Source organism: Lipophrys pholis (assembly GCF_963383615.2).
Source record: "Lipophrys pholis genome assembly, chromosome: 1".
NCBI lineage: Eukaryota > Metazoa > Chordata > Actinopteri > Blenniiformes > Blenniidae > Lipophrys > Lipophrys pholis.
The window spans coordinates 16,163,637-16,182,535 of NC_137635.1; the positions used below are offsets into that span (position 1 = coordinate 16,163,637).

The window sequence follows — 18,899 nt, forward strand, 5'->3', positions numbered from 1 at the left end:
GAGGCCACCAGGGGGCGGCATTGTCTGCAGGTACAGCTGTGACCACAGGCAGCGGTCGTTCTCTTGTGGTTGCTCTGGTTCAACTGGATGTGTCAGATTTTGCTGTGGATTAAAACCTGAACCACATGCCCGCAACCCCAAGAGCTGTACTGTAATGTTAAAGAAAAGTTTTTATCTTCATTATATTTGCATATGGTATTTCTTTCAAAAGACTCTTATTTTCTGGGTAAAAATAGCTAGAAAACGGTGAAGCAGCCAAAGTGGCTATAATTGCATAAACAAGAGAAGAATAAATTGAAAAGTCTGAAAAAACAAAAATAGATAACGCTAAAATGGCTCGAATGACTACCAAAAACGGAAAAACTGACTTCTAATTTCTAAAAGAGTCAAAAAAAAAATCTAAAACAACTAAAAAAAAAGGCGAAAACAACCAAAAAGTAAAAAAATAACTAAAACAGATTTTAAAAATTACAAAAGTAGCCTCAAATAGAAAGAAAAGTCAAAACACTACAAACAGCTACAACAGCTAAAATAACTAAAATGGCTCAAAAAAGAAAAAAGAAAAACATTAAAGTAACGACAAAAATATATATCTGATGTTCTAAATTGTATTCATGGTAGGTGCTTGTGAATTTCCCCGTTGTAGGAGGAAACAAATATAATCTGGTATGAAACATCAGACACGCATCATATATTTCCCTGTGGTCCGTGTAGGCAGCACGGTGACGTTGCAGTGTCTAAACAGACCGGCAGAGGTCGCTGCAGTAAACAAACATCTCGTTTATGATCTCAGGAAGAAAAGAAAATAAGCGATTCAATAAACAGGCGGATTTGGCTGCGCACATTTTTTTTAATCTCTATCGCGCAGATTTAATTCAAATTGTTTCCTTGATCTTTATCGACACTGCGGACGTTGAGGAAACGGGTGCGACGCGGAAGTGCGACCTGTGTGCGTGTCAGGTGTTTGAATGACAGCAGGCTGAGCGCGCGCTGCGCACCTTTCTCCTCATCATGGCCCCTAAAGACCCCCTGCTCGGCACCCTGAAAGGTAAGCGTCGGGATTAGGCGTTAATCCTTCGATATAATCTCGACTGATCGCACACGTTGCAAACAGAAATCAACAAACGCAGCTGTCACGCAGCAGATCCGCTGTAGTGTTTGTTGTTGTCGTTTTTCTTGCAGTGTGTGTCCTCAACCTGCAGTCTGATGGAGACACAGTGACAGACTCCAACCCGCACCTGGCCTCGTGCTGCGAGCTACTGGAGCTCGTGCTCAGAAAGGGGCTCCAACGTCAGTGTCGATTACATGAATTCCCTCACATTGCTTCTCTTTTTTTCCCCACATTTATATATCTGTGTGATCATAATGTCTCATCTGTCATCATCACCTCTAATGCATGTTTATGGACTGTGGAGGGAAACTGGAGAAGATCCACACACAGGGAGAACATGCAAACATCCCCACTGTTAAATCGTTGCATTGCAGAAGGGAGTTTTAGGTAGTATTTCTGTAGAGGTAGGTGTGAGTATACACTATGAGTATTGCAGTATAATCTGTATAGTTAAAAGTTATTATGCAGACATTTTACTGGTCTCACTCACTAAAGGCCAGATTGTTCTCTGAGTGGCCTCTGGACTGAAATTACAACTCTGTTGCTGTGGAAACGGGCATGAAAAAGTGCAACATTTCAAAAACGCTCTTTCATCAATAATGTCAGCTTATTGTTTTCTGTGGCTGTTGTGTGTGTGTGTGTGTGTGTGTGTGTGTGTGTGTGTGTGTGTGTGTGTGTGTGTGTGTGTGTGTGTGTGTGTGTGTGTGTGTGTGTGTGTGTGTGTGTGTGTGTGTGTGTGTGTGTGTGTGTGTGTGGTTTCATTCCAAAAACAACTGACAGCACCAACTCATGGCCTGGCATGCTGCTGTTTCTAGGAAACTGACATAATTGTCAAACGTTGCCTTGTAAACGTGGAACCTTTTCTTGGAATGATGCGTTCCCACTTGAAAAGGCCCTTTAACGTGGGCCTAACTGACGAAGGAAAGAGCCAAAGTTTAGTTTCTCTGACTTTGTGGCACTATGATGACATAATGTCATAACGAGCAAGCACATGTATAACACAGTAAGTTAATTGAGAGATGTTTGATATGCACGATAGCAGGCACACATGAACAATAATCTGCAATCTTTACACAAATAAAACAGTGAAATGATGGGTTTCTGTGACGTGTCGGCAACCATTCAATGATCCACAGAGAGCTTACCTCCACTGGGTGTGTTTCTGTCCCTTCAGAGCCGGTTCTCAGCCTGGTGCAGAGGGATTACTGGCAGTGCTTCGACCAGCTCCCTCATCAGGACGTCTGCGGCAGGTAAGGCCGTCCTGCATACGGTGCAGCGTTGTGGAACTCCTCCCCCCGGTGTGTGACGCCTGTGTGGCTGTGTGCAGGCTGTCCGCCGTGTCCCTGGCGGTGGAGCAGACCAGAGTCTGCAGGAAGCTGCTCTCGGCTCAGGGCCGGGGCCGCTACCTGCTCCGGCTGGCCCTCAACCGCCGGGCCCTGCCTCAGTTCTTCACACACCTGCTGCACACGCCCCGGGTCCTGGAGGTCAGACACACACACACACACACACACACACACACACACACACACACCCTCCTCTGAAAGACTTGTTGGGATCTGTTTCACCGTGTCGTCCTCCCCTGCAGTGGTACAGTCCGGCTGTGTCCATCCTCAGAAATGAAGAGTTTGTGGGTGAGCTTTATCTTACGTCATCTCTGTTTCCACTTCGGCATCAACAGCCGAGCTAAAATCAACCTTTCTCCTCGTTTTCAGAACCTTTTATGTCCCTGCTGCTGGTTCTGTCCCACATGGAGTTCAAACTGGACATGGAGGTAAATCACCTCCAACATCAAAGTGTCAAAACCACGAATATTCTCAACACGTTTCAAATCCAGCCCTGAGATGTGTTTTCTTTGCACAGAATTGCAGTTTTCTGGATGAGAGCTGGCTCCTCCCGGTAAGGACAAGATCTTAGCAAAGCTGATCTTTTAAACGAAGAAAAAAACTAAACAAGTGAACACGTGGGTGTGTCTTCTTGTAGGTTTGTGACATTTATGAAGTGGTGCCCTGTCGAGAGGTCGGCATCGTTTTGAGGTTCGTATTCTTCAACTCTTCAAAGAATCATTCTTTTAGTAATATTAAAAGAAAACGCTATAACATTCTGCATGACATTTTGTGTGTGGTTGAGGCTCGCTGGCAACTAGTATCACCTCCATGCTGTCATCACTGAGTGAGTTCAAGTCGCAGTAGCTACGTATTGTGTGTAAGAGTGTGTTTGAGAGGAGAGAATGAGTGTCTGATAATAACAGTGAGTGAAAAAATATTGATAATGTACTAATGTAACTTAGAGTATAATTTCTACCAGAAGAAAAGTATTGATAGAGTACTAGTTATAGTGAAAAAGTATAATAAAATAACAAAAAAAGTTAAAAAGTAGCGTCATAGTAACAGTAATAGTGAAAAGGTGTCATTAAAGTACTGGCAATGATTAAAAAGTATAATTAAAGCACCAATAAAAAATGTCAATAACAATGGTCTGTCCGTCTTCGGCTCCGCCCCCTCAGGTATCTCAGTGGGCGTGTCTTCGTCCTCGACCTGACGCCCGGCAGTCAGGCCCACGTTGATAAGTTCATCTCCCCCGGTGACGTCATTGATGAAATCAACGGGACGTCGCTGAGGAATTCCAAAAATGGACAAGTGAGGAAACCCTCCGACGTGTTTCATTTAAATCCATATATATCGAATTAGAATAATTCCTACCGTTTCACTGCACATGGAGACAAATCTGACCTCAGACCAAAACTGAGAGGAAGCAAGAGTAACTTCTGACAGTTTTGACTCTTCCACTTCTTCCTCCCAGGCCGGCGTGGTTCTGTCCCGGCTCAGAGGCTGCCCGCTGTCCATCCGAGTCATGCGCTGGCGCGCCCGCGACGGGACGGTTTACCGGCCCCTCATCAAGCTCCTGCAGCACCTGAGGACGGAGAACCCGTCCCTGCAGCTCGGCCCCCCCGCCACCTCCACCTCCACCCCCCAGCAGACCTCCGGCAGGGACAAACCGTCTCAGTGCCTCAAAGAGGGAAGGCGAGTTACCGGCGAGGGGCGGAGGCACTGACAACGCAACTTTGGTGGAACTTTTTGAAAACATTCCAGCTCAACTATGGCTCATTTCTCCTTTCAGGATCGTGTACATCGTGCAGTTCTTAGGAAAAGCAAACATAGGAATGGTAAAAAAAAAAAAAAGAAAATTTAATGAAATAAAATGACTTTATTTCAGCTGTCGATGTTTCGAAAAACTGAATCTGATTTGCAACTTTCCCAGTTCGGAGGGAAAGAAGTGCTGCAGCACACGATTCCACAAGTGCTCCAACTGAACCAGCCCAGCAAGGTAGTGAAGCAGCCGGAGTAAACCCAAGGTTGGAAACACTGCGACTCGGCCGTGGCTCAGGTGGTGTGATGTGTCTCTGCAGGAGGTGCTGCTGGACCTGAAGGAAACGCATCTGACCTGCACGGACAGAAACACCAAGCTGGTGCGGAAATCTCCTCCTCTGTGGTTGAAATCCTCCTGGGAGAGTCGGCCGGCTGTATTCTGTTTTCTCCCCCACAGGAGCTGTTCGAGCATCATTATCCAGAGATCTCCTGTGTGGGCAGATTCGCCCAGCCGGATTACACCATATTTGCATTCTGTGTGGCGTGAGTATGACATTTACCACTACTCGGAGCACGCAGCTGAGCTAATCTGGGAAGATAATCCACAAAAGCAAATAGTCCAAATTTCAAAGAAAACAGATTTTCCTTTTTTTTTTCTTTTTTTAAATCAAGCAAATTTAATGAAGAATAGTAGACACAACAAAACACTTAAGACATTGGTTTCTGTTGAGATTGTGGTCGTTTTCAATAATTGTTTGGTTTTGTGAAAATATAGACATTTTCATCACGTATATATTCTGCACTGCAACAAATCAAACATTAAAGTCTAAGTTTAGAATATATATGGCACTATTTGATGGTCTGGCCCACTCATGTTTCTTCATGTAAAAACTGTCTGTAACAGTGGAGCTGATCTCCTTTAGGGGGCGCCACAGAGCTTTTGGCGGCAGATCGTTTGGGTGGGCTGGTGCTTTCCAGCAAAGTTTCTGTTTAATTTTGAGAAGAAATCATATTTATAAAAAAAATAAGGAGAAGGTACAACTAAACTATAATATATGTACGTTTATTAGAATGATCAAATAAGCTGCTTCATTTCACACAAAGTAGTACGTTTCACTTCATATCTAAACAAGTGTTTTAATAAAATAATTCCACTTGTTTCTTCTCGTCATGAGTCTTTTAATTAATTTATAGAAAAACTCCTGATGAGTAAAAGCACAATATCTCCAAAACCCCCCCAAAAAAAGACCAGATGTCTCAATATTTATAAAGTTTCAACTATTGACACTGGGACCTTTTTTTTTGCCAGTTGCATTTGGGAAAAGTCAGACTGGGAATTTCCCAGTGGGGAAGTGGGAAGATTTAGATTTCTCACACTTTTTGTGTCTTTTCTGGAAACATGCCACTGCTTGTTATTGTCACATGGAGGCTGTAAAGTGGGAAATGGGACCTTCCCAGACTGAACTATCTCAGTTCCCACCTGTGTGTCCCGGCCACACCCGTCAAACAGCTGACTGATCCAGATAAGAGTCCGTCCACCTCGACGGACATCACGTCAGATCCTTCCGCTTCCTGACTCAGCAGGTTGAAAGCAAAACCAAGCTTGTGTCTGGAAAAGTATTCCGCTTTAACTGGATCACATCACTTACAACACAGTTTAGTCTGAACTGATCTCGGCTCGCTCTCTATACCGTTTAATACAGGAGGACGTAGTTGTGATCGTTGCTATTCCGTCGCTAAATGTACATGAAATTTGAAAAGATAAGTAAAATGACTCGCCATTAAAGGTTTCAACTGCTTTTACCAAGAGATAAACAAATCTCTCGTATTTTTATTATGAGAATTGTTGTAGTTATTCCAGTTGGAATTACATGATGGGTTTATGCATGTGGGTGAAGAACATTACGAATAGGTTTATAGATGCAAACGGATGATTTGTCCGTCAGCTCATTTCTAAACCTCTCCTGCTCTCTCTCTGCAGCCGACTCGTTTTTGGGTTGACTCGGTTCCCTCAAAAGAACCGACTCATTCAGCTCCCCAGTGGTTCCTCTAGTTTCAATTTTTTTGCATTTTAATTTATTAACAAATATTGCAAAACATATCGTAATAATTGTGTCTGTGTTTCTTTGCGGTTTAATATGTTCAAAATGGAATAGATGGCTGCAAAAGAAAGAAAATATATATAGATATATTTTAAACTCTTTAAATTCCTGCTCAGAGAAACTCGAGTCAGATAAACTTCCCTTGAACCTGATGGAACCGTCGCCAGCGACCATGCGGCTTTTAGCATTTTGTGGAAAAAAAGGTTTGATTCTCACCGGGAAAAAAATATTTTAAAGTATTTTTGTGGATGTAAAAAGGTAAGAGAGGGATATCATTTTTACTTACCAATATATTTCTCAACCCATGATAGATAGATAGATAGATAGATAGATAGATAGATAGATAGATATTGCCTTTTTAAAAGAAATTCCACAACACATAAACATGTAAAATTTCATATGTTCATTTAATATTTGTCTTTATTGGATATTTTCTTTCTATGACAAGTGTTAGAAGGGGAGTTAAAAACAAATACACAATATAAATTGATTAAAATAAAAGACTGAGTCTCTGATTGTAAATCCAATAATGATACCTTTTAACTATTTACAGTGAAACTACATAAAAAATCTTTGAGAAATATAAACCAAAAGGAAAAAAAAAAGTTGACCGTTTTTGGAACTTTTCTTTTTTTTTTTTTTTTGCCAATTGCATTCCAACAAAAGTCAAAGTGGGAATTTCCCAGTGGGAAGGTGTGAGGATTTAGATTCCTCCCAGAAGCGGATCTGGCCTGTTTGGGTCTTTTCTGGAAATGTGGACATGCCACTGCTTGTTATTGTCACATGGAGGCTGTAAAATGGGAAATGGGACCTTCCCAGACTGAACTATCTCAGTTCCCACCTGTGTGTCCCGGCCACACCCGTCAAACAGCTGACTGATCCAGATAAGAGTCCGTCCACCTCGACGGACATCGTGTTAGATCCTTCCGCTTCCTGACTCAGCAGGTTGGAAGCAAAACCAAGTTTGTGTCTGGAAAAGTATTCCGCTTTAACTGAATCACTTATAGCACACTTTACTCTGAATTGATCTCCACTCACTATACTGTTTAATACAGGATGAATTAGTTGCTCTTAACCATTCAGATTTCTGGTATTAGTATAATGAAATGCTGTTACAGAACTCTGACATTTATCCATATATTTAGAGACTTTTTGAGATGAGAAATGTTTTCATTTTTAAAGTTTTCTAAAGCAAATGTGAAAAACACAGAAATCAAATCGCTTTTTAGAAGACAAATGAAATATCAGTTTCCACTCCAGGTTCAGCTCAGATTGCACTGAAACTGGTTAATTGTTCTATTTCACAACGTAATGACAATTATGGCAAAGCAAGACTTGACAAATCTATAGTCTGGTTATTTTAATGATTCATAGAAAGATTTACCTCATGCAGGCCAGTTTTACCCTCAGCTCTTCTCCTGCAGAACAACCAGGCCCATTAAACCAAATTCCTAAAACAGGATTGAAAAAAAATATGTATTTGCAGATAAGCTTTCGTGTGATGCAATTTTATTTTGGTGTTCTAGTTTCATTAGCCTAAAACTACCCTGAATCTTGTGAGACTAATTGTCATTAATCTGCTTCCTCTTTTAAGACATTAGCAAAATGTGAAGTAAGTGCACAGTAGCAGTTAGGAGCCTGTTGTGGGCTGAATCTGGCCCACATTATCCATGCCTGTTCACATATAGTTATTCTGCCTCAATTCTAAATTTTGGTGCCCAGTAAGACGTTTCTTATCAAAGCCCTGCAGACAGTATTATAGGTTTAAGTCCCACCCCTGCCAGCAGAACATTACATGAGCCAGTGTATCTTCTTCCATTGGCTGGACTCAGACATTAAAGCGTGTGATTGGCTGTCTCCACAGAGACTCCCCTGAAACCCCTCAGTCCACTGGATTCTGCTGTGTGGTTTTCAGAGCCGCCGGCATCAAGGAGTGCGAGGAGGTGGTGTGTCGGATCGGTGAGAGACCGTCTGAACGTCACCAAACTAACCCTCACCCCGCAATGATAAACTCTTCCTCCTCTCTTTCAGCTACTGGGTTCAAACACACCGAGTGGTTCGTATGAGATCGACTCATTTAAAGTGTAAATAAATTATGTGACTAAACAAACTGTGTTTGAATCAACAAACAAAACACATTATTTTCTACTCATAAAGACCTTTAATAGAAAGACATGTGACGACATTTCATAAATAGTATTAAATGTAGCTGCCAAGGTTTTATGTTGGAAAAACATGTAAAAAGCCATCCAGAGGACAGAGGGGCGTAGTGAGGTAGCCGACACTCCCTCACACCCCTCCATGTGGAAGATGTGAAGAATTCATCCTCGCTTCGGAAAGATAACTCCATCCCCAGAAGGAGCCCAGCACCCACCAAGAATCTGCAGTAATGACACATTTAGTACAACCAACATGGATTTGATGCTCCTGCTGCTACCCTAACATGTACTCAGGCGTGTGGAATGGTTCATGTATTGTCGCAATCTAAAATACAATAGACAAAAAAAAATAATCCAAAAAAGAAAACTTATAAAAAAAAAAAAGCAAAACCAGGAAATAAAAATGTCCACAAAAAGGTTAAGAGCGACAAACAGGATCATTTGTCGTGGCAGATCAGCCGCCGGCCACTCAGGCCCTCTCGCCCCTTATCCTGCGAGCCAGCTGGATGTCTTTGGGCATGATGGTGACACGCTTGGCGTGGATGGCGCACAGGTTGGTGTCCTCAAACAGACCCACCAGGTAAGCCTCGCTGGCCTCCTGTTAGAAAAACAAACAAAAAGCCCACATTAGAGTGTTGGCCTGGCCGACTCATTGAGATTCTATTTAGTTTTATTTACCTGAAGAGCTCCAATGGCAGCGCTCTGGAAGCGCAGGTCAGTCTTGAAGTCCTGGGCAATCTCTCTCACCAGACGCTGGAAGGGCAGCTTGCGGATGAGCAGCTCGGTGGACTTCTGGTAACGACGGATCTCCCTCAGAGCCACGGTACCCGGCCTGGATCACAGGAGTAAAGACATGTTTAACACTCTGAATCCCAAACGGCTTCAGTCACATTCCCACTAGCTGTGGCATTTTTCTCCACACTATGAAATCCCGTCCTGCACGAGTCAGATGAAACTCAATGTCTCTTGAGCAGTACAACATAATCAGAATGCAATAATAAATGGTGAACCATTTGCAACACAACATTAGGAACTTTTATCCAAAAACAATGTTCCCCTGGACCACCATGCAGGGTCCACTCTAGTGGCTTGGTATACAGAGCATAATCAGTGGTACCAACCAGCTCTGACACCTGCAAAACAACGCCATGGGAGGCAAAATTCAATGATTCTTTTGAACAGCAAATGCAGGCTGCATGCAAATCATTCAGTGCTTTCTGAAAGCATGTTTGTAACATAATTAACTAGAGCCAACTGCTCATTATATGCTTTTTCCACCTATCCTGCTCAGACATGTTGATGACGTCACATGTGAGCCATTCAAGCGCCCTCGAACACGGGGGAATCTGGACGACACCACGTTTTGGACAAATTGTAAAAGACAATCATTTACACACTAATTTTTTACTATCTAGTACTTAGATTTCTGAAAGTCAAGTCAAACCTCACCTGTAACGATGGGGCTTCTTCACTCCTCCAGTGGACGGAGCGCTCTTTCTTGCCGCCTTGGTGGCGAGCTGCTTCCTCGGAGCCTTTCCTCCGGTGGACTTACGGGCAGTCTGCTTGGTACGAGCCATGTCGTGCTTGCTGAAAAGCCAGAGATTGAGAATTGTTAGACAACTGCAGAAGTGGATGGATTACAGCTTGACGCATGCGCACACTGCGATGCTAACACAGCTAACAGACTAGCGCACCTCCCCTCCCCCCTCAAATCTATAGTCGTTGAGGATTTTAAAAACAGATCTCAATATATACAAAACCTTATTTAACCTAAACATTAAGTCACCACTAAAGCGATGACCGTTTTGAATAAGAGCAAATACGCTTTACCTCTATACCCAACAAGAACCCGTTTTTTTGTCATTAAACTCTATTGAAATCAGATTTAATGGCGGTCGAACTGTCCCGCTCCTCTTCGCCATTTTCCCGTCTCTCGTTTCTTCCTCAACCAGCTTCTATTCGACTCGCTTAATCCCCACCCTCAATACAACCAATTAATTCCACAGCATCAACAAAGCAAACGACACACCGAAGACTGTGAATCCAAGGTGAATGTCCTCGGTTAAATTTCTCGGCCTTGTTTATGTTTTCTGGTAAAAGAGAAACCACAGCCTTCACCAGCCTCCATTGTTCTATTTTTAGCTAAGGTAGTCATCAGCATGCTGCCGCGTTCACGCTCGACGACACTTTTAAAGCGAAGCAAAACCATGGCAGGAACATCAATACCGATAATTTATCATTAATAACATTAATTGATTAGTTTTTATTATCGCCTTACCTTTAGGGCGTCTGTCGGCTGAAAGATAATATCAGTTAACGACTCCAACGGAGTGGCAACCGCAGATAACGACTTCTCGCTGGAGGATGGGTTGCAGTTGGATATATATACATTCTTTGACGTCATACGGGTACACCCCTGCACGCTCATTGGCTCAGAGCTTGGAGTTACATTTCTCTCATCCAATCAGAAAACAGTACAATTTTTTGTTCTTATTTTTTCAAATTTTTTAATTTTGTATAATCCCATCACATCTTTCTTTCTTCCTACTTGTAATCTAATTAGCCGACTATTTAAATTAATGGTCATAATGCCACGAACTCCATGTCCCATAGTTCCGTATTATGTCTATGGGTCTCCCCGCTACTACTTCCGCTAGCCTTGCGCAAGCTCACATCGTCGTAGAATGCGGATTTCGAAGCTAAAAACAAGCTTCTCGTTGTTTGGCTCCAAACGGGTAAAATGTCCAAAACGCACTCGCAGCCGCCGTCGGCTTCAGCAGTGACTACCACCGGGGGCCCCTCCTCGTCCTCCTCGTCGTCGCCCGCGGGAGGGTCGACGTCTCCCGCGACAGTGTTGAACGTCCAGCCCGAGAAACCTCAACATTACACGTACGTAAGCTAGTTAGCTGGATTAGCTGCACGCAGCCTCACGTGCAAACATCAAACAACGTTTGGGTTTCAATATATATGTATATATATATAAGGACTGCGCAATAAATGTGAGGATGTTTGAGTGTAGTGAACGGAAGCTATCAAACCAGAGCAGGAGGCCTGATGTTTCTCAGTAAGAGGAGCCATGTCAACAATGACTTTGTTTACAGTCTTCTCTGGGTGTTTGTCTTATTGTCTAAGCAGAGAGTGGTACTGAAGAGAAACCCAACCAGTGTTGGCAATGTAGCGCAAACATGTGTGTGTATATCTGCTTCTAATGCTTTTTCCAATGTGTTCCTGGCTTCCCCTCCCTTGTAGATATCTGAAGGAGTTCAGGACCGAGCAGTGTCCCCTGTTCGTGCAGCATAAATGTACCCAGCACCGGCCTTTCTCCTGTTTCCACTGGCACTTCTTAAACCAGAGGCGCCGGAGACCCATCCGCAGGCGAGACGGGACCTTCAACTACAGCCCGGATGTTTACTGCACTAAATATGATGAGGGGACAGGCACCTGCCCCGATGCAGACGAGTGAGTACAGCCGAGGATTCAGTGTTGTGTTTTCTATTATTTTCTATGGCTCTTGTTATGGTTTGGCGGGCCAGATGGGAGCCTCTTGTGGGCCGGTTTTGGCCCACGGACCCTAGGTTCCCCCCCCCCTTGATCTAGATATATAAAATATGGATTAGCATTAACAGAAATCAACCTCAAAATTAAAACGTGTAGTATAAATGAATCGGATACACTGCGATGAACTTCTCCGTGGTGGAAAGCGAGATGAGCAGAAATACATTGAAAAGACACAGAACACACTAAAAGATTCAGTCATACTTCAAAAATAAATAACTATTGTCATTGAAGCATCATGAAAAAAAAATGCAGTCATACCACCTGGGACTCTTGTGAATGAGGTCTATAAACAGTATTGTGTTATTAATCTACCAGATATCACAAAACTTAAACACCTTCAGCCCAGATTCAACTGGTGTTGATGTTTAATTGTGGCCTTAAACTTCTCCTCGAAGACATACTACCTTTTCTTCTGTGAGGAAAAACTCACAGAACATCAACGTAACTGCAATGCTGCCTGTGAAAGCAGGAAAACCCCACATTTATGTCATATAATATATCACCTAGGAGCTAATCGTACATCTCTATCCAAACAATATAGTGTCAAAATAATTTCAAGCTCAAAAGTGTTTGTTGAGAATCTCTATTTAATTCAAACGTACAAAACAAGGTTGTTTTGAATCTCATTTGCCTGTGAAATTGTTTCTTTTTATTCCAAGATAATTAATGTAGTTATTTATTGGTCTCCAGCAGACATTTTCCCATTATTGTGAGAGGTGCAGAAGTTCATCCTCACTACTCAAAGCCATTTGACATTACTTACACATTTCATCATGCGTTGTACAGACCACAGTATTCGCTCTTGTGGTCGCTCTTTTGAATGTGGTTTCTCTTTGTCCTCCAGATGTCCATTTCTCCATCGAACGGCGGGCGACACGGAGCGGCGGTATCACCTCCGCTACTACAAGACCGGCTCATGCATCCATGAAACGGACGGAAAGGGCCACTGCAGCAAGAACGGCTCCCACTGTGCCTTCGCTCACGGATCCCACGACCTGCGGAGTCCCGTTTACGACATCAGGTGCGAATCGTCTCCACGTCCCCCCAATCAGTTTCTGTGCACACGCCGTACAGGAGAAACTCATGTTGTCAATATTTCAGAGAAGTGCAGGTGATGGAGACGCAGGGCGGCTCGGGGGGCACGGACGGTGGCGGGGGAGACGGGCAGTCGGGACAGGCGGCGAGCACGGCACTCATCGAGAAGATCCTGAGCGAGGAGCCACGCTGGCAAGGTAAACATGGAATCATCCGGAAAACAGCAGATAAGTTAACGAGATCGAAAGAAGTTTGTGTTAATTTTCTGGTTCTATTTTTATATATGGAAGGTAGTTTTTCTTGTGTTCGTCTGTCCCAAAAATATTTATCTGATGTAGGCTTTTGACAGCCTCACTGCTCACCCATGAGTTCGTTTGGAAACGACTCACTGAAATATATGTGGCGGAGCCACGTTTAATAATCTTTGGTAAAAAATGTAAGTAATATAGTTTAGTTACTCTTTTTTCTTTTTTAATCAGATAAGTTGTACAGTGAACATTTAAGTGTGAGTTAAATTTTATCTGAAGTATGAAAACCATTATAATGGCATCTGATAAGTACTCATTACAAGTTAGTACTCGTACTTTAGATAAGTGGTTTTGGGTCATTCCCAGTAAAAACACATTTTCCTAAACACTACCTTGTGCCTAAGGGCTTTTTCATATACGTTTTGACCTGTGGTCATGTGTCTTTTTGATTCGAACCTAAATATTTAAGATAAAAATCCTGTTTTAGAATTTTTCATGTGGAATTTCCTGTTTTTTTCTTTTGTTTGTTTTCTTACCCCTATAAACTTGGCAATCATTTGATGAGTGCTTGTGCAGTTTATCACACCAGGTGAGAGCGACTGTATGACGTACATTCAGGCCTATTGGGTTCTGAAAAATGTTAATCATCTCTAGAAATCACCCAGCATGTGTTTGTAATTTGACACCAGCCTCTTCACCTTCCGGGCCCTATAAAGAAATTGGATAAATGGATGTCAGCAGCTTAAACATGACATTTACCTCTCTGTTTAGCCGCAATACATTTGATTAGTGCGATGACAATAAGGTGAGAGTTCGATTCTGGAAAAGTGTAACTACTCTACTGTTAGATCCTGGTCTTGGATTTAAATTATTTTCTGAATCTCTAAACATTTCGATGACTCTTGCTCTCATCTGATGCCAGTCTATCAGCTCCCAGAATGCAGCCTGTTTTCTCCTCAGATAACAACTACGTGCTGTCCCACTACAAGACAGAGCTCTGCAAGAAGCCCCCCCGCCTCTGTCGTCAAGGTTACGCCTGTCCGTACTACCACAACAGTAAAGACAGGCGGCGCAGCCCGCACAAGCACAAATACAGGTGCATCATCACACCAGAAGAGCTTTGTGGTCCATCTGTATTGTGTGTTTGTCTTTAGTTTTTTGATTGAAAGATGCGTGTTGTTGCAGAGCATTGCCGTGTCCAGCAGTGAAACAGAGCGAGGAGTGGGGCGATCCCAGTAAATGTGAGGGAGCAGAGGGCTGTCAGTACTGCCACACGAGAACAGAGCAGCAGTTCCACCCTGAGGTTTGTCCTCGTCGATGATTCAGGCCCCGTTTACACGACAACGTCTTCAACTGAAACTGGAAAACTGTCATTGTGTTTTGAATGTTTGTTTACATGACAGCGGTGCTCGGAGCCACTGAAAATACAACTTTTTGACAACGGCTAACACCGTGGACCTTTTCGAAAGCTGCGTTGACTACATGGCAGGGGGGGAAATTCAGCTTTTCTGAAATTCTGCGACTTGCTACTGCGCATGCGCACCACGGCCGTAGTAAATGTGCGAGTAGATGGACAGAAACAAAGCTTTTTCACCTGAAACGTTGTCATGTAAACAGGGCCTCAACACAGAGCTAGAGTGAGTGGAAATCAAACTGAGTGAATGTGAACGTGTCGTTTCAGATCTATAAATCCACCAAGTGTAACGACATGCAGCAGTGTGGCAGCTGTCCCAGAGGGCCCTTCTGTGCCTTTGCCCATGTAGAAAGTAAGTCGTGTCTTACAGGTAGTTTTTCCAAACAGGAGCAACCCTGGAGCTGAGCTGTATCAATGTTACACGTTTTCTTCTTCTTCTCTGACTTTGTCCAGAGCCGTTTGCCCCGGAGGAGCCGTCTTTCCCCAGCCCCAGCTCACCTCCCCCCTCCAGGCCCCCGGACCCCCTCCCGGTCCAGGAGGCGTCCTGCAGCCCCAGCAGTCACAGCATGGGGCCCGGCGCCGACTGCTCTGACCCGTTCTCCCCCCTGGTGGCATCGTGCATGGCGGAGCAGGGGCTGCTGGGTAGTGTTCTGTCCCTGTGCGAGGACGTGGGCGGGGGGCCGGAGCCGCTGTCGCCGTGGGCAGGGGAGGGAGGGTACGGCAGAGCACCGGGATTCGAGCGGGAAGATCAGGTGAGGAAAAGTTAAAAAGAAAGAGATGGAGCAGTAGTTAGGAGTTAGTTAACAAGCTCTCTCATGTTCTCTTTTAAGTTTCACTCAGCACAAGAAATGTCTTGTTAACGCCCCAGACACCCTTAAATCAGGACAACAATCTTTTAAATTTACAAAATAATTGTTTAACTTCCTGATATTAACTGATATGTTGATTGTGTCTTTTGTATTGAATAGGAACAAAAATCCCAAACACCATGACGTCAGACACAATTTAACAAAATTAGAAAATAAAGTTGCATTGCAAAGCTCAGGCTTTGACTACACCTAGCAATTACAGTACCTCTGCTTTTTAATAACTTTATAAAGATCTGTAATTTGTTTGTATTTCCAGGCAAAGCAGAGGAGTTTTGCTGTCGAGCAGCGCAACAGAGAACTGGCATCAACACAAAGCAAACAGGTAAAGTCACAACCTTCAATTCATCCGCTCATTTAATCTGTCTTCTTCATGTAATCTCTGGTCCCGTAACCTCGCCCTGGCCTCTGTTCTGCAGGACCTGCTGGTGTTTCTGCCGGTCGGCAGTCCTTTGAGTCTCTCCTCCAGCATCCCCTCCAGCCTGGCCGCCACCCCGCCCAGCCCCGCCCCGCTCGGACCGCCCGGTTGCAGCGTCTCCTCGGGCATGAACGCCAATGCGCTGCCCTTCTACCCCACCAGTGAGACCGTGGAGTCTGTTGTTGGTATGTAGCGGGGTGCGGGTTTACATTTGAAGCTGCTGTCCATCTCTCAAGTTCTCCTCCCCTCTTTAAAAAGATGTTAAAGATATTACAGTGAAGGCTAACGGTGGCAGACTTGCCCACTTTCAACAACATACACAAGCACGAGCCTGTACAGTATAAGCAGAGATTCTAGAAAGTGTCTTATTGTTTTTGTTTTTTTAACATATATAAATCTAAGTGTGTCAAACTCCCCCATGTGATCTCTGATGCCCCTCAGTGTTGGAAACAATGAGTTCACTTATGTAATAAATGTATCTTGAAAGGGTCTGTTGAATAAACAGAGAGTTGTTTATTGCAACTCTTTACCAGTCCTCGAGGACGTGTCCATTAGAATCAGGTTTTGGAAGCAATGAGACATTTATAGCCTTTAGGTATAAATATTACAGTGAAGTCAAACACTTTTTGAAAAATATTCCTAATTCCATCTTCATGGACACGGGTAGAAATGCAACTCTTTAAAAATGCTCCATCTCTGTGGAAACAAGAAAACACAACTTTTCTAAAACACTCCATCTCCATGGAAACGGGGGGGAAAATGCAACTTTTCAAAAACAGTCTATATCGAAGGAAACGGTCTCCTTGGAAATTGAGGGGGGGGGGGACAAAATTTTTTTTCTGAAACACCGTTACTGCACATGCACTCCACAGCCGTAGTAAATAGTTCTTCTGCACATTCTCAGTAGACGGACAATAACAACAATGGGAGTGCCATGACTCCCAGTCCATATTCTCCTGGGACTTGGCAGTTTTACAGCTGAGTCACAAGGTGACATGCTGACTATCACAAATAGAGTGGAGCCTTTAAAAAAACAATATAGAAATAACAGAGTTTTGGTTCAAGAATCTAGAAGTAAAAACATGCTGCGATTTGCTGTGTTGCAGAATCGGCATTGGATGATCTGGATCTGAATGATTTTGGCGTATCTGCGTTGGAAAGAAGCTTAGAGAGCAACTCGGCTCTGCCCAGCGTGGGAGTCATGCTGGGTACCTGATGACACTCAAACCACAGCTTCTCCACATCCGACTGAGACTACAACCTATCTACTTTTTTTCTCTGTGGTCCTGCAGGAGGCAGCCAGCTTCAGAGCTCCGCTCCGGTCAACATCCCAGGGTCCTTCAGCAGCTCTGCCCCGTTCAGCTCGCCCTCGCCCTCGCCTCCAGTCAGGCCGCACGCCTCGGCGTTCTTCTCCACCCATCTTTCGCAGCCCGGCCAATCGGAGAGCTCCTTCCTGGGACCGTCTCACAGCTCCTTAGGTCAGCAGCGTTCTTCGTGAGAAGTCATTTTGGGGGACAGTGGGATTTTTGCTTACGGAACTTTGTTGCGTTGTAGGTCTGAACGGTATGAGCTCAAACATCTGGGAGCACTTCCCGTCGGGCCAGGGCTCCCCCGGCACTCCCCCCACCTTGCTGCCGTCCGGCCCCTGCGCAGAGACGGTGCGGCTCAAACAGGAGCTGGAGGAGGCTCACCGGGCCCTGAAGCAGTGGGGTCACAGCTGGAGGCACACAGCTCAGGTAGGTAGGTAGTGGAGTGTGTCGGTGTGTGTTGTGAAAAAAAAGTGCACTCATAAACTGCCTTCGCCTGCAGTCGTGGGCGACGGTCAAAGCGGACGCCGAGGAGTCCCGCGCTCACGCGGCGCGGTTATCCGTGGAGGCGGAGAGAGCCAGGCACGCGGAGGAGGAGGCGCAGAGGCAGGCCTCCCTCCTGCAGGAGGCGCTGGAGAGCTTCAGGAGCGGAGACAATCCCCATCTAGCATTGCACCAACTGCAGCTTCTGCATCGGCTGCCGCTGGAGTCGGTGCTCAGTTTACAGGCTCAGCTCTGTAACTGTTTACATGCTGTGGAACAGGTAAACAAACACAACAAGCGGTAGACTGTCTCGTTTGCGGTAGTCGTCACGCCGAGAGGCCTCACCAGCTCCCCTCTCGTACCTCCCCAGGTGGTTTACAGGAAACAGAGACAGTGCTGCGTAACATGTGGAGAGCAGGGCTCAGTGTCGCTCCCTTGTGGCCACGGACTTCAGTGCGAGAGCTGCTCCACGTCCACAGAGTGTCCGCTCTGCCCCGAACAGACGCTGGAGCCGCAGCTATCCTGACCTCACGGCTCAGTCGGACCAACTCCATCCTGATTCCACAGATACCAGCCTTCGGATCCCGACCATCATTTTTGAAACAATTAGATCTTCTTTTCTTTTTTTTTTAAATCCGCTAACAAGCCAAGCGCTCATCTGGTTATGTACTCTTAAGATGACATGTATTGCGAACTGACCAGCTTAGTGAGTCCTAGTCACCAGGTAAAAGCTCTTAATGTGGGATATAAGGATTAATACTGTTTCCAGTGTTATTAATGGAACACCAGTACATTTTACTAGTTATTACTCTTGACCAGCAACACTGTTCTTAATCTCTTCAGTAACTACTGTTATTTCTTCTTCAACCCTGACTAAGGAATATTTACATAGGTATTTCTAAATCACGTTTTTCTTCACTCTAAAGACAAACATATTTCTGGGAGTGTTATTCATCCATCTAGATTGTTTTGAGGTAGTTTGCAGGGGAAAATGGCCAAACTGTCAAAGTTGCTTCACTAAACTAACTATTTCATATTGAGATAAATGTCAGTACTCCAAAAAGATTCCCCAGTTGATGACATTGATTCATTGGTCAGCCAAATGCTGTAAG

The 18,899-nt window shown here is 44.4% G+C and overlaps 3 protein-coding genes across 5 annotated transcripts; 2 read left to right on the plus strand and 1 right to left on the minus strand.

Annotated features, from left to right (window-relative positions):
- Window positions 1-779: 779 nt before the first annotated feature.
- On the plus strand, window positions 780-8,403 carry LOC308111391 (uncharacterized protein). Of its 3 annotated transcripts, XM_080466270.1 has the most exons (16): window positions 780-1,048; window positions 1,183-1,290; window positions 2,286-2,361; window positions 2,439-2,595; window positions 2,697-2,742; window positions 2,824-2,882; window positions 2,972-3,007; window positions 3,092-3,144; window positions 3,615-3,747; window positions 3,911-4,131; window positions 4,229-4,274; window positions 4,370-4,435; window positions 4,518-4,577; window positions 4,655-4,740; window positions 8,164-8,258; window positions 8,331-8,403. In XM_080466270.1, exons 1-16 carry the CDS (start codon window positions 1,012-1,014, stop codon window positions 8,363-8,365), a joined length of 1,314 nt encoding a protein of 437 aa, XP_080322396.1. In that variant the 5' UTR covers window positions 780-1,011; the 3' UTR covers window positions 8,366-8,403. The 3 variants fall into 3 exon arrangements, with proteins under 3 accessions (XP_080322396.1, XP_080322395.1, XP_080322397.1); XM_080466269.1 differs by having other exon boundaries at window positions 4,518-4,740; XM_080466271.1 differs by lacking the exon at window positions 1,183-1,290 and having other exon boundaries at window positions 784-1,048.
- On the minus strand, window positions 6,944-11,151 carry LOC308111407 (histone H3.3A). The gene is made up of 4 exons (XM_080466298.1): window positions 10,737-11,151; window positions 9,908-10,045; window positions 9,137-9,290; window positions 6,944-9,056 (listed from the first exon to the last, which is right to left on the minus strand). The coding sequence occupies exons 2-4, from the start codon at window positions 10,033-10,035 to the stop codon at window positions 8,928-8,930; spliced, it is 411 nt and encodes a 136-aa protein (XP_080322424.1). The 5' UTR covers window positions 10,036-10,045; window positions 10,737-11,151; the 3' UTR covers window positions 6,944-8,927.
- Window positions 11,152-11,198: 47 nt separating this feature from the next.
- On the plus strand, window positions 11,199-18,845 carry unk (unk zinc finger; the record flags this gene model as incomplete). The annotated part of the gene is made up of 15 exons (XM_080466259.1): window positions 11,199-11,347; window positions 11,708-11,917; window positions 12,861-13,037; window positions 13,118-13,248; window positions 14,260-14,395; window positions 14,485-14,602; window positions 14,981-15,065; window positions 15,167-15,465; window positions 15,839-15,904; window positions 15,999-16,182; window positions 17,104-17,205; window positions 17,290-17,475; window positions 17,552-17,733; window positions 17,807-18,067; window positions 18,158-18,845. The coding sequence occupies 15 exons, from the start codon at window positions 11,199-11,201 to the stop codon at window positions 18,311-18,313; spliced, it is 2,442 nt and encodes an 813-aa protein (XP_080322385.1). The 3' UTR covers window positions 18,314-18,845.
- Window positions 18,846-18,899: the final 54 nt, after the last annotated feature.

Excerpts from the sequence above, each read along its gene's own strand:
- LOC308111391 (XM_080466269.1), top strand. The coding sequence starts at position 1,012 with ATGGCCCCTAAAGACCCCCTGCTCGGCACCCTGAAAG. Across the intron at positions 3,008-3,091 it reads ATGAGAGCTGGCTCCTCCCG|GTTTGTGACATTTATGAAGT; the intron begins GTAAGGACAAGA and ends GTCTTCTTGTAG. Across the intron at positions 4,741-8,163 it reads ATATTTGCATTCTGTGTGGC|AGACTCCCCTGAAACCCCTC; the intron begins GTGAGTATGACA and ends CTGTCTCCACAG.
- LOC308111407 (XM_080466298.1), bottom strand. The coding sequence starts at position 10,035 with ATGGCTCGTACCAAGCAGACTGCCCGTAAGTCCACCGGAGGAAAGGCT. Across the intron at positions 9,291-9,907 it reads AAGAAGCCCCATCGTTACAG|GCCGGGTACCGTGGCTCTGA; the intron begins GTGAGGTTTGAC and ends CCTGTGATCCAG. Across the intron at positions 9,057-9,136 it reads CTGCCATTGGAGCTCTTCAG|GAGGCCAGCGAGGCTTACCT; the intron begins GTAAATAAAACT and ends TTTTTCTAACAG.